This window comes from Lithobates pipiens, unplaced genomic scaffold (genome assembly GCF_037356315.1).
Source record: "Lithobates pipiens isolate NorthernLeopardFrog02 unplaced genomic scaffold, aLitPip1_a1.2 Scaffold_30, whole genome shotgun sequence".
Classification (NCBI taxonomy): domain Eukaryota; kingdom Metazoa; phylum Chordata; class Amphibia; order Anura; family Ranidae; genus Lithobates; species Lithobates pipiens.
Window position 1 is genome coordinate 29,362,619 of NW_027507791.1, and position 14,025 is coordinate 29,376,643.

General features: G+C 45.5%; 1 protein-coding gene across 1 annotated transcript; it reads right to left on the minus strand.

Annotated features, from left to right (window-relative positions):
* Positions 1–5,089: 5,089 nt before the first annotated feature.
* LOC143942036 (protein S100-A4-like) lies at positions 5,090–12,121 on the minus strand. Its single transcript, XM_077463358.1, has 3 exons — positions 11,974–12,121; positions 6,510–6,653; positions 5,090–5,316 (listed from the first exon to the last, which is right to left on the minus strand). The coding sequence occupies exons 1-3, from the start codon at positions 11,974–11,976 to the stop codon at positions 5,176–5,178; spliced, it is 288 nt and encodes a 95-aa protein (XP_077319484.1). The 5' UTR covers positions 11,977–12,121; the 3' UTR covers positions 5,090–5,175.
* Positions 12,122–14,025: the final 1,904 nt, after the last annotated feature.

Sequence of the window (14,025 nt, forward strand, 5' to 3'; positions counted from 1 at the left end):
AAAAAAAAAACCTCCTTGGAATCCCGAAGCCAACGGGAAACCCCAAAACCCCAGGGAGGCGGGGTGACCAGTATGGTGACGGTGAACCTTTGACTTGTTCTTCAACTGAGGTTTACGGACTATCTCGTGGTTTCTGTTTGCCGATGATGAGCTGTTTTTTTTCTCGCTCTTTGGCTGTTTACTTGGAAGAGAAAGGGACTGTTTGCCTTCACCAACGTGCCTGTCTGATGATCTTGAGCTCCGCGGGTGACACCGGTGACACCATCTATTAACCCTTTACTACTCTATCCAAAACAAAGTTTTGGCTATAGATAGGCTTTGAAGGTACGACCATTATTGTCAGCCTAGTCCCATCCCCAAATCTCTGCCCTGGGACCCCGCTATTGGCAGCACCTGATGTGTGGGTCCAGGGCAGCTATCGGAAATTTTAGGGCCGCTTACACAGCTTTAGGCCCTGGGAACCCCCCCTCCCCCCAAGGACTGACCACCAACATTCCTCAGGGCCCGCCCACTGGCCATACCACTGAATCCACCCTTCAGTGCACCCACTTTTATTTTAACACGATTGCAACTTCATTTATGAAAATTTAAAGCGTATTCCGAGTCAACAAAGCTTGTATCCCCATATATTCAGCAAATAGTTGGCCCAATCCAGCAAAGAGACATCCCCATATATTTAGCAAAGAGACAGCCCAATCCAGTAGAGAGACACTCCTCATATATTCAGCAAAGAGACAGCCCCATATATCCAGCAAGAGTTGGCCTAATCCAGCAAAGAGACATCCCTATATATTCAGCAAAGAGACAGCCCAATTTAGCAGAGAGACATCCCCATATATGTAGCAAAGAGACAGCCCAATCCAGTAGATAGACACTCCCCATATATTCAGCAAAGAGCCAGCCCCATATATCCAGCAAGAGTTGGCCTAATCCAGCAAATAGACATCCCCATATATTCAGCAAAGAGACATCCCCATATATCCAGCAAAGAGTTGGCCCAATCCAGCAAAGGGACACCCCCACATATCCATAAAGGAGGTGGTCCAATCCAGCAGAGGCATCCCCATATATTCAGCAAAGAGACATCCCCATATATCCAGCAAAGAGTTGGCCCAATCCAGAAAAGAGACATCCCTATATATTCAGCAAAGAGACAGCCCAATCCAGCAGAGAGACATCCCCATATATGCAGCAAAGGGTTGGCCCAATCCAGCAAAGAGACATCCCTATATATTCAGCAAAGAAATAGCCCAATCCAGCAGAGAGACATGCCCATATACCCAGCAAAGAGTTGGCCCAATCCAGCAAAGAGACATCACCATATCTTCAGGAAAGAGGCAGCCCAATCCAGCAGAGAGACATACCCCATATTTCCAGCAAAGAGTTTGCCCAATCCAGCAAAGAGACATCCCCACATATATAGCAAAGAGACAGACCAATCCAGCAAAGAGATGGGCCAATACAGCAAAGAGATGGGTCAATCCAGCAAAGAGACATCCCCATATATCCAGGAAATCGATGGACCAATCTAGCAAAGAGACATCTTCGTATATTAAGCAAAGAGTTGGCCCAATCCAGCAAAGAGACATCCATATATATTTAGCAAAGAGACAACCCAATCCAGCAGATAGACATCCACATGTAGTTGGCAAAGAGACAGCCCAATCCAACACAGAGACATCCCCATATATTCAGCAGAGACATCGCCACATATTCAGCAAAGCGATGGGCCAATCTAGCAAAGAGACAGCCCAATCCAGTAAAGAAACATCCCCATATATAAGGAAAAGAGACATCCCTATATATTCAGCAAAGAGACATCTGCAAATATTCAGTAAAATGGACAACTCAGTCAAGCAAAGAGACAGCCCAATCCAGAAGAAAGACATCCCCATATACTGTATTTAGCAAAGGGTTGGCCCAATCCAGCAAAGAGAGATCCCCATATATTCAGTAAAGAGACAGCCCAATCCAGCAGAGAGACATCTCCACATATATAGCAAAGAGATGGGCCAATCCAGCAAAGAGTCATCCCCATATATTCAGGAAATAGGTGGGCCAATCCAGCAAAGAGACATCCCCATATATTCAGGAAATAGATGGGCCAATCTAGCAAAGAGACATCCCCATATATTCAGCAAAGAGACATTGCCACATTTTCAGCAAAGAGACAGCCTAATCCAGAAGAAAGACATACCCCATACACTGTATTTAGCAAAGATGTTGGCCCAATCCAGCAAAGAGAGATCCCCATATATTCAGCAAAGAGACAGCCCAATCCAGCAGAGAGACTTCTCCACATATATAGCAAAGAGAAGGCCCAATCCAGCAAAGAGACACCCCCATATATTCAGCAAAGAGATAGGCCAATCCAGCAAAGAGATGGCCCAATCCAGCAAAGAGACATCCCCATATATTCAGCAAAGAGATGGGCCAATCCAGCAAAGAGATGGCCCAATCCAGCAAAGAGACAGGCCAATCCAGCAAAGAGCCATCTCCACATATTCAGCAAAGAGCTAGGCCAATCTAACAAAGAGACATCCCCATATATTCAGCAAAGAGACAACTCCATATATTCAGCAAAGAGACAACTCCATATATTCAGCAAAGAGACATCGCCACATTTTCAGCAAAGAGACAGCCTAATCCAGAAGAAAGACATCCCCCATACACTGTATTTAGCAAAGATGTTGGCCCAATCCAGCAAAGAGAGATCCCCATATATTCAGCAAAGAAACAGCCCAATCCAGCAGAGAGACACCTCCACGTATATAGCAAAGAGAAGGCCCAATCCAGCAAAGAGATGGGCCAATCCAGCAAAGAGACATCCCCATATATTCAGCAAAGAGATGGGCCAATCCAGCAAAGAGATAGCCCAATCCAGCAAAGAGACAGGCCAATCCAGCATCCCCATATATTCAGGAAATAGACGGGCCAATCCAGCAAAGAGACAACTCCATATATTCAGCAAAGAGACATCTCCACATTTTCAGCAAAGAGACAGCCCAATCCAGCAAAGAGACATCCCCATATATGCAGCAAATAGACAGCCCAATCCAGCAAAGAGACGGCCCAATCCAGCAAAGTGACATCCTTTGTTAAAAGATGGCACATTCAATACACACAGTCAGGTCCTGCTAGTGGGTGCCTCCACACCTTTCAGATGGAAGACCCCCTCCCTGTACACACAGCCATCTCAGTCAGAGTAATCCCCCAGAAGGAAGGGAGGCACAGAGGAGACTCTGGGCACCGCCATCTGCAGGCTGTAGCAATTTAAAAAACTTTCCCTAGCCAAGCGGACAGTTTCTTCACTTTCTGGTGCCGCTGTAGCAATCTCCTGTGGCAGACAAGTACATTATGCTCCTGACCCTTTTCTATATCAATCTACCAGACAGGTCTCCTCTCTGCCTCTGCCCACCTTCTTCCTTTCATGCTGAATTGGCCAGGCTGGACCTGGAAAGTAACTCCACACAGCAGCCAAAGCAGCCTGGGGGGCTACTCCAGCCATGGTTGGGGCCTGGGCGGCCTGGCCCCTCAGGATGCCTGGGCCCCCTCCATGTATATGGGCTGCCCCCCCCGATTGCAGCCCTGTGGGGGTCAAACACCAACACAGGCACACAAGGTTTTCAAGCTCTCCAGGACTTCAGTTGTGGACCTAACTCCAGGCAGATAACATAGACACAATAGGCTCTGTAATCATGAATACATCATTGGCAGTGTAAGTCCATCAGTGTGACCTTTTTTTCAGCCTCTTACAGTCCCTGTACAGCAGAGATCAGACTGGAAGAGGAATAGGCAACACAAGGAGCCGATCAGTTCATGCAAGAAGAATGCTGATAGGCAGAGAGAGCAGAGTGACAGCGAGATCGGCTCATAGCTGTGCAGCTTCTCCTTTCACTGTCCAGTCACATGGTGGGGGCTTGTCCGGCATGACCTGGGCTCAGAGGAAGTCGGTTGAATGACAGGGTTTTTTTTTTGCACTTCTAGCACATATATAACAGCACAGGCAGTGGTCTCAGCGGGGGTCATCGATAGTTTCAAAAAACTATTAGATAATCACCTGAACGACCGCAACATACAGGGATATACAATGTAATACTGACATATAATCACACACACAGGTTGGACTTGATGGACTTGTGTCTTTTTTTCAACCTCACCTACTATGTAACTATATAAAATAGTTCAGCAGAGGGCGCAATTGTAGCATCAAATTATTGTAAAGTATTGTATATATCAAGAAGAACAACAGAGGGCGCTGTTGTAGCATTGAAAGTTTATAAGGTTATACAGATTATGAAACAGAACAGCAGAGGGCGATGTTGTAGCTTTGTACCAATGTAAGGTTTTATATAGTAGAACCATTTTAACACTGACGGGGTTGCTTACAATAATCAGCTTCTTTTTTTTATTTTTTTATTGTAAGACCTTTATCCAAGCAGGAGCTTGACTTCAAATTGTTTGTGTATCTAAATCTGCTACTGCATCTAACACCCCCCTCCCACCTAGAAGGACAAGGCTGCTGTCTGGAGGTGGCTCTGTGCTCCTTCATACAGAAAGTGGGGACGCTCTAATACAGGAGGTGTGTTACTGACCAGGTCACCAGGTGAAAACAGAGGGGGAAAAAAGTCTACAAAAAAGAAGACAAATCTAAGGATTGTTTAGCTGCAATATATTATATTCCATTTTTGTGTTTTAATACCACTTTAATGATTGTGAGGTTATATATGAAACCAGACAGCAGGGGGCACTGTTGTAGCAATTGATTGTGAGGTTATATATGAAACCAGACAGCAGGGGGCGCTGTTGTAGCAATTGATTGTGAGGTTATATATGAAACCAGACAGCAGGGGGCGCTGTTGTAGCAATTGATTGTTAGGTTATATATGAAACCAGACAGCAGGGGGCGCTGTTGTAGCAATTGATTGTTAGGTTATATATGAAACCAGACAGCAGGGGGCACTGTTGTAGATTAATAACCAATTTCCACTCTTATATGAAGTCACAGAAATCAACCAATAAAATATTTCGTAATGAGCTAAACCATTTTTTTTTTTTTTAGGCTCAAAAACTGCAGACGAGTCGGACGTCATATCCAAATCATTTTACTTTTATTGAAATATTACACAATCGCTGATTTCAGTAAATGTTGCCCCGCCCCCTGCATTCAAAATGCTACTCCTTCAAGCCGTCCCTCATGGTTATGGCCACGGAGGATGAGAAAGACATGAATTCCTCGAAGGTCACCCTTTTATCATCGTTGGCGTCCATCTTACTGATTATTTCCTTCAGGATCTCATCCTTCTTAGCCGTTCCCTGTGAGATGGAAAGAGGACATTTTCATTTTTTTTATTTTGAGGTGATATTTCCTCAAAAAATTTGTGTCTCTGCCCCTCCCACAATGGGGAGATTCCCTGCAGTAGTTTGTGTCTCTGCCCCTCCCACAATGGGGAGATTCCCTGCAGTAGTTTGTGTCTCTGCCCCTCCCACGATGGGGAGATTTCCCCCAGTAGTTTGTGTCTCTGCCCCTCCCACAATTTTGAGATTTCCCCCAGTAGTTTGTGTCTCTGCCCCTCCCACAATGGGGAGATTTCCCCCCAGTAGTTTGTGTCTCTGCCCCTCCCACAATGGGGAGATTTCCCCCAGTAGTTTGTGTCTCTGCCCCTCCCACAATGGGGAGATTTCCCCCAGTAGTTTGTGTCTCTGCCCCTCCCACAATGGGGAGATTTCCTCCAGTAGTTTGTGTCTCTGCCCCTCCCACAATGGGGAGATTTCCTCCAGTAGTTTGTGTCTCTGCCCCTCCCACAATGGGGAGATTTCCTCCAGTAGTTTGTGTCTCTGCCCCTCCCACAATGGGGAGATTTCCCCAGTAGTTTGTGTCTCTGCCCCTCCCACAATGAGGAGATTTCCCCAGTAGTTTGTGTCTCTGCCCCTCCCACAATGGGGAGATTTCCCCCAGTAGTTTGTGTCTCTGCCCCTCCCACAATGGCGAGATTTCCCACAGTAGTTTGTGTCTCTGCCCCTCCCACAATGGGGAGATTTGCTCCAGTAGTTTGTGTCTCTGCCCCTCCCACCATGGGGAGATTTCCCCCAGTAGTTTGTGTCTCTGCCCCTCCCACAATGGGGAGATTTCCCCCAGTAGTTTGTGTCTCTGCCCCTCCCACAATGGGGAGATTTCCTCCAGTAGTTTGTGTCTCTGCCCCTCCCACAATGGGGAGATTTCCTCCAGTAGTTTGTGTCTCTGCCCCTCCCACAATGGGGAGATTTCCTCCAGCAGTTTGTGTCTCTGCCCCTCCCACAATGGGGAGATTTCCCCAGTAGTTTGTGTCTCTGCCCCTCCCACAATGAGGAGATTTTCACAGTAGTTTGTGTCTCTGCCCCTCCCACAATGGGGAGACTTTTCTCTTTGATGCTCTCTCAGTTTTCTACGAATGTCTCAGGAATGTAACGATGGGATTGGCTGCCCTCTGGGGTGTCCCCACCAATAGATTTATCCCCGGGTCACTTACACAGATTTCGGGAAATTCGGCTATGGTAAAGTCGTACAGCTGGTCGGTGTTTATTGTATTCCCATCTCCGCCACTTTTCTGGGCGTGTTCCTCAAATTTCAGGATCATCAGGGCCATGATTTCCTCCGCGGTCAGGTTACTATCCTGGAGAGAGAAGACAGGTTATGGATCACCTGATCCCACCGAGATCCACCAAGATCACCCAACCTCTGACACCGAGTCCTGAAGTCTGGGAGATCTCATTTCAACCACCCCTGAGAAAGGACTGAGTGACCGAGAGAGAGAGAGAGATTACCAAGAGAGGAACTAGCGGAAGATTGAGATTACCAGGGAGAAATTACCAGGGAGAGATCACCGGAAGAGAGAGATTACCAGGAAGAGATTATCAGGAAGAGATTATCAGGAAGAGATTACCAGGGAGAGATTACCAGGAGAAAGATCACAGGAAGAGAGAGATTACCTGAAGGAATTACTAGGAGAGAGATTACCAAAAGTGAGAGATTACCTGGAGAGAGATTACCGGAAGGGAGAGACTAACTGAAGGGGTTACTAGGAGAGAGATTACCTGGAGGGATTGTCAGGTAGCGTTTATCAGGAGAAAGATTACCAGAAGGGAGATATTACCGGGGAGAGATTTTTAGAAGAAAGATTATCATAAGAGAGACTACCAGAGAGAGATTTTCGGGGACAGATTACTGGTGAGAGTTTACTGGCAGAAAGATTACCGGGGAGTTGGAGATTACGGGGAGATGGAGATTACCGGGGAGTTGGAGATTACCGGGGAGTTGGAGATTACCGGGGAGATGGAGATTACCGGGGAGATGGAGATTACCGGGGAGATGGAGATTATGGGGAGATGGAGATTACCGGGGAGTTGGAGATTACCGGGGAGATGGAGATTACCAGGGGGATGGAGATTACCAGGGGGATGGAGATTACCAGGGGGATGGAGATTACTGGGGAGATGGAGATTACGGGGGATGGAGATTACCGGGGAGATGGAGATTACCGGGGAGTTGGAGATTACCGGAGAGATGGAGATTACGGGGATATGGAGATTACCGGGGAGATGGAGATTACCGGGGAGATGGAGATTACCGAGGAGATGGAGATTACGGGGAGATGGAGATTACCGGTGAGTTGGAGATTACCGGGGAGATGGAGATTACCGGTGAGATGGAGATTACCGGGGAGATGGAGATTCCGGGGAGATGGAGATTCCGGGGAGATGGAGATTACCGGGAGATGGAGATTACCGGGGAGATGGAGATTACCGGGGAGTTGGAGATTACTGGGGGGATGGAGATTACCGGGGAGTTGGAGATTACCGGGGAGTTGGAGATTCCGGGGAGATGGAGATTACCGGGGAGATGGAGATTACCGGGGAGTTGGAGATTACCGGGGAGATGGAGATTACGGGGAGATGGAGATTACGGGGAGATGGAGATTACCGGGGAGATGGAGATTACCGGGGAGATGGAAATTACCGGAGAGATGGAGATTACGGGGAGATGGAGATTACGGGGAGATGGAGATTACCGGGGAGATGGAAATTACGGGGGAGATGGAGATTACGGGGGAGATGGAGATTACGGGGAGATGGATATTACCGGAGAGATGGAGATTACGGGGAGATGGAGATTACGGGGAGATGGAGATTACCGGAGAGATGGAGATTACATGGGAGATGGAGATTACGGGGAGATGGAGATTACGGGGAGATGGATATTACCGGGGAGATGGAGATTACGGGGAGATGGAGATTACGGGGAGATGGAGATTACCGGAGAGATGGAGATTACGGGGAGATGGAGATTACGGGGAGATGGAGATTACGGGGAGTTGGAGATTACGGGGAGATGGAGATTACCGGGGAGATGGAGATTACGGGGAGATGGAGATTACCGGGGAGATGGAGATTACCGGGGAGATGGAGATTACGGGGAGATGGAGATTACGGGGAGATGGAGATTACCGGGGAGATGGAGATTACCGGGGAGATGGAGATTACGGGGAGATGGAGATTACTCCTAATTATTTTTATTACTATTTACAATTATTTTATTATGATAATCATAATCGAAAAATCTAATTATAATAATTGTAAATATTAATGTTTTGTTCTAAGTAGTTGAATCATTGTATTGTTATAGTATTATTATTATATTATTATTATTACAATTATTTTCATATATATATATATATATATATATATATATATATATAATGTAGTAATATAGTAAAAAAAATAAAATAATATTATATATATATATATATATATATATTTTTTTTTTTTTACTATATTATTATTTATAGTGTGTGTGTGTCTATGTGTATATATATGTATGTGTATATATATATAATATACACTATATAATAATATAGTAAAAAAAAAAATACATACATATGCACATTATATATAATGTATATGTATGTATTTTTTTTATAACTATATTATTATTTATAGTGTGTGTGTGTATATGTGTATGTATATATATATATATGTATATATATATATGTATATATATATATATATATATATATATATATATATATATATATATATATATATATATATATATATATATATATACACACACTATAAATAATAATATAGTATAAAATAATAATAAAAAAAAAATATATATATACACAATAAATAATAATATAGTAAACAAATAAAATACATACATATGCACATTATATATAATGTATTTTATTTGTTTACTATATTATTATTTATTGTGTGTGTATGTATGTATGTATGTGTGTGTGTGTGTGTGTGTGTGTGTATATATATATATATATATATATATATATATATATATATATAGATAGATACACTATATTATAATAATATAGTAATTAATATAGTAAAAAAAATATATATATATTGTGCGTATGTATTTTATTTTTTTACTATATTATTTATAGTGTGTGTGTGTATGTATATATGTGTGTATATATGTGTGTGTGTGTGTGTGTGTATATATATATATATAATATTAAAATAATAATACAAGGATTCAACTACTTAGAACCCCCCAAGACTGTGTGATTGGTACCCTATGCTAAAAATAATATAGTAAAAAATATATATTACAATATAATTGTAATACTAATTATTATATTATATATAATTGTATTATATATATTTTTTATAATTATTATCATTATTTTATATATTATTATTTTATGATGTGTATTCTGTTATATATTATTATTATTATTATTATTATGATCATTATTTGGTTATATTCGCTTTGCCGGCTGCGTACAGTAAAACGGCCTCTTCAGGGATGTTATAATTGTGGCTTCATGTAAATGTGATGTAAACTTTGTGTACTTTTTATGGTCTGACACACCCAGGAGGCAAACCAGGCGCTCCGGGGCAGAGCTGGAAGGGCAGGTGTTGGCCAGTTCCGTAGAACTGAGAGGTGGGGGATATTTGCATTCACCGTTACCGAGATGTCGCGTGTCGGGTTACCCTTCATTCTGTTTTAACATTCGGGTGATAAGTGAACACAAAGGGGGTGATCGATCACCTGAATCGGAAATATCTGTCCGATGGCCATTGCTCCTTCTAGCGCCAGCAGTGCCCGGCCCCTCCTCCGCTCTGCACGGCTGTGCCAAGCACTCATGTTCATACCAGTTGGGTTTTCCTGGCTGCACCTCCTGGTCGGGGTCATCTGCTCAGGTGGGTAAATTTGTGGGGGGGGGGTAAGTTGTCTCAGACTCCTCCCAAGGAGGGTGGGGCCAGCTGACGATCAGAAAATATGGAGACTTCTCCAGTCTTTGGAGACTTCCTGGTCACAGGTGTGAGATGACCCATTGAAGACGGACCTGGGGCAGGAAATGGGGACCATTTCTGTTTGTTGATCGCAATTGTGCCCCCCCCAATCTGGCAGAAAACTCTCTGCAGCATAAACGGGCACACATGGGTGACCCGAGCATGCATGGTTATGCCATAGCCCAATGATAGACAAGCCTCTGAGTGGATCGTCTCTGTTTATCCAGAAGAAGTCTCTGGTCTGTGGCCCAAGGGGTGTCGGGGGAGGGGGGGGGGCACGAGATTGAGGCCATACCCAGTCCAAACTCCTTATTTTCCAATCTCTCAGCAGCTCCCCCATCCTCAGGGGGTGTCTGAGGCAACTGACCTCCATTTTGCCCACCTATGCAGGTGACCTTGACCCATCGAGATCAGAACCTGGACCATCCAAAGACCCCACAAGAGGAACCCATAGGGAGAGCGCCGTGCCAAGCTGGCCCTGATCTTTGGCACGGTGCCCCTCTCCTTGGCAGAGCAGACAGCGAGCAGTGGAGTCTCGCTTACTATGCTGTGAGATTCTGGAAGATGGAGAGGAGACTTCAGCCGGTGTGGTACCTCTTACAGTCTGATGTCCAATATATATCACGGCATGACCGCGCCACACCCAGGGGAGCCACCTGATTGGAGAGGAATGAGCCGAGGATTGGGTTCCTATCCCTTCCTCCTCTCCAATGGGGGGTCAGTAGCCTCGGACTACTTCCAAGGTTGGGGGGGAGGGGCTGCTGAGAGATTGGAAAATAAGGAGACTTCTCCAGTCTTTGGTCACAGGTGTGAGATGACCCATTGAGGACGGATCTGGGGACCAGGGCCGTTTTTAAGACAGGGCAAAAGGGGCAGCTGCCCTGGGTCCTGTCATTGTTGTGGGGCCCAGAGCAGCTGCTTCATACTTGCCAACTATCCTGGTTTAAATTCCCTCATCCCTTGAGGTTTTAGTCCTGTGCTGTGTCCCAATATCTCAGTGTGAAGTGCTGCTACTAATGCTGCCCAGCTCTTCCCTATTGTGTAAAGATGACTCAACTGTAGACCCTGTGTTTACATGTACATTACCGGAATTCATATGTAAATAGGGGTGGCAGGTGACATTGATATGTATATTATGCCCCCCTGAGGTCACATCCACAGTAATCTCTAGCAACCAATCAACAAGCAGAAATCATGTGCTGTAACCTCTAGCAACTAATCAGTGAGCCATAATGTGTGCTGTAACCTCTAGCAACCAGTCAGTGAGCGGTAATGATAAAATGTAACCTCTAGTCTTGCTGCTATTTATTGTATGTTTCAGAGCAGATGGAGAGCAAAACTGCATGGGGGGCCCCAAAAAAAGCTTTGCCCAGGGTCCAATCAATATTAAAGACGGCCCTGCTGGGGAACGTTTCGGAAAGGGAGACCCTTCCTGTTTTCCAACTCTCATTGGGCCCTTAACTGTCCGAGACAGCTGACCCCCATTTTGCCAACTTGTGCCGATGATGACCCTGACCTATTTGAGATATCACAACAACCTGAACCATCCAATGACCCCCCCCCCCCCCACAAGAGGAAACCTATAGAGGGAGACCCGTGCCAAGCTGGCCGTGAGCATTGACACTGCTACCACCCCCGCATAGAGCAGACAGCGAGCTGCGGGGTCTCACTTACCATGTCGTCAGACTACGGAGGACGGAGAGGAGAATTTGTCCGGTGTGGTACCTGTTTCAATTCGATGTCCAATACATACCCAGACAGGACAGCGCCACACTCAGGGGAGCCAGCTGATTGGAAGAGGATGAGCTGAGGCTTGGGGGGGGGGGGGAGTGTCCTGCCTCCTCTCCTCATTGGCTCTCCTCTCTTCACAAACTTTCTGCAATAATGATTAAACTATTAGTAAAATATCGGACTGCTCACCGCCTACCTGAGGGGTGGGGGGTGGGGAGAATCGCCTTCCGCCCTTCGCAACAATGTAACAGAATATCTTCACCGAGAACAATGATACTTTACAATGTATCCTTCACCGTTTATTTATTCATTTTATTTATGTATTGTTCATTTCACACCTAGCGCAATTCTTTTCTTTTTTTTAGTACTTTAGCGGGAGCCGGGGGACCGATCGTTTGTTTTATGGAGGAAGAGATGAAAGAGAACGAGTCCGACGAGTCCCTTTCATCTTCAGTGTTTTATATTTGTCCTTCATAATTATATATACAGAGTGAGGAGAAGAGAGGTGAGGGGAAGAGAAGAGATGGGGTGGAGAGGGGAAAGAAAAGAGGGAGAGAGAGAGGAGAATAGGGAGGGATGAGGAGGAGGAGGAGTGATAGAGGTGGGAGAAGAGGATTAGAGAGAGGAGTGACAGAGGAGAGAGAGAGATTCCAACCCATAATAACCCCTCTATTGGTTTGGTGATGCTAAAATGTATTTGGTATTTTTTGGGATCGGAGGACGAGTTCCTTTTGTCTTCAGTGTTTTAAATGTGTCCTACATACGTATTATATATAGAGAAAGAGAGGAGAGAGAGAGAGAAAGAGGAGGAGAAGAGCGGAGAGAGAGAGGTAGAGAGAGGGGAGAAAGAGGAGGAGAAGAGAGGAGAGAGGAGAGAGAGAGGAGGAGAAGAGAGGAGAGAGGAGAAAGAGGAGGAGAAGAGAGGAGAGAGAGAGAGAGGAGAAAGAGGAGGAGAAGAGAGAGAGAGAGAGGGGAGAAAGACGAGGAGAAGAGGAGAAGAAAGTGGAAAGAGGAGAAGAGTGGGGGGAGAGAGAGAGAGAGGAAAGAGGAGGAGAAGAGTGGAGAGAGAGAGAGAGAGAGAGGAGAAAGAGGAGGAGAAGAGAGGAGAGAGAGGGAGAGAGGTAGAGAGAGGGGAGAAAGACGAGGAGAAGAGGAGAAGAAAGTGGAAAGAGGAGAAGAGTGGGGGGGAGAGAGAGAGGAAAGAGAAGGAGAAGAGTGGAGAGAGAGAGGGGGAGAGAGAGGGAGAGAGAAGAAGAGAAGAAAGTGGAAAGAGGAGGAGGAGAAGAGTGGGTGGAGTGGAGAGGAGAAGAGTAGAGAGAGAGAGAGAGAGAGAGAGAGGAGAAGGTGGTGAGAGAAAGAGGTGGAGAAGAAGAGAGGAGAAAAAAATTGGAAAGAGGAGGAAGAGAAGTGTGGAGAGAAAGAGGTAGAGAGAGGGGAGAAAAGTGGAGAGAGAGAGGAAGAGGAGAAGGTGGAAAGAGGAGGAGGAGGAGAAGAGTGGAGAGAGAGAGGGGAGAAAAAAGGAGGAGAAGAGAGCAGAATAAAACGGAAGGAGGAGGAGGAGAAGAGTGGAGAGAAAGAGAGAGGGGAGAAAAGTGGAGAGAGAGGCAGAGAGAGGAAAGAAAAAGGAGAAGAGAGGAGAAGAAAGAGGAGGAGGAGTGGAGTGGAGAGGGAGAAGAGAAGAAGGTGGAGAGAGAGAGGAGGAGAAAAAATGGAAAGAGGAGGAGGAGAAGAGTGGAGAGAAAGAGGTAGAGAGAGGGGAGAAAAGTGGAGAGAAAGAGAGAGGAGAAGAAGGTGTGGAGAGAGAGAGAGGAGGAGAAGAGAAGAAGGTAGAAAGAGGAGGGAGAGGGGAGAAAAAAGGAGAAGAGAGGAGAAGAAAGTGGAAAGAGGAGGAGGAGGAGGAGAAGAGTGGAGAGAGAGAGGGGGGTAGAGAGAGGGAAGAAAAGAGCAAAAGAGAGGAGAAGACAGTGGAAAGAGGAGGAGGAGGAGGATGAGGAG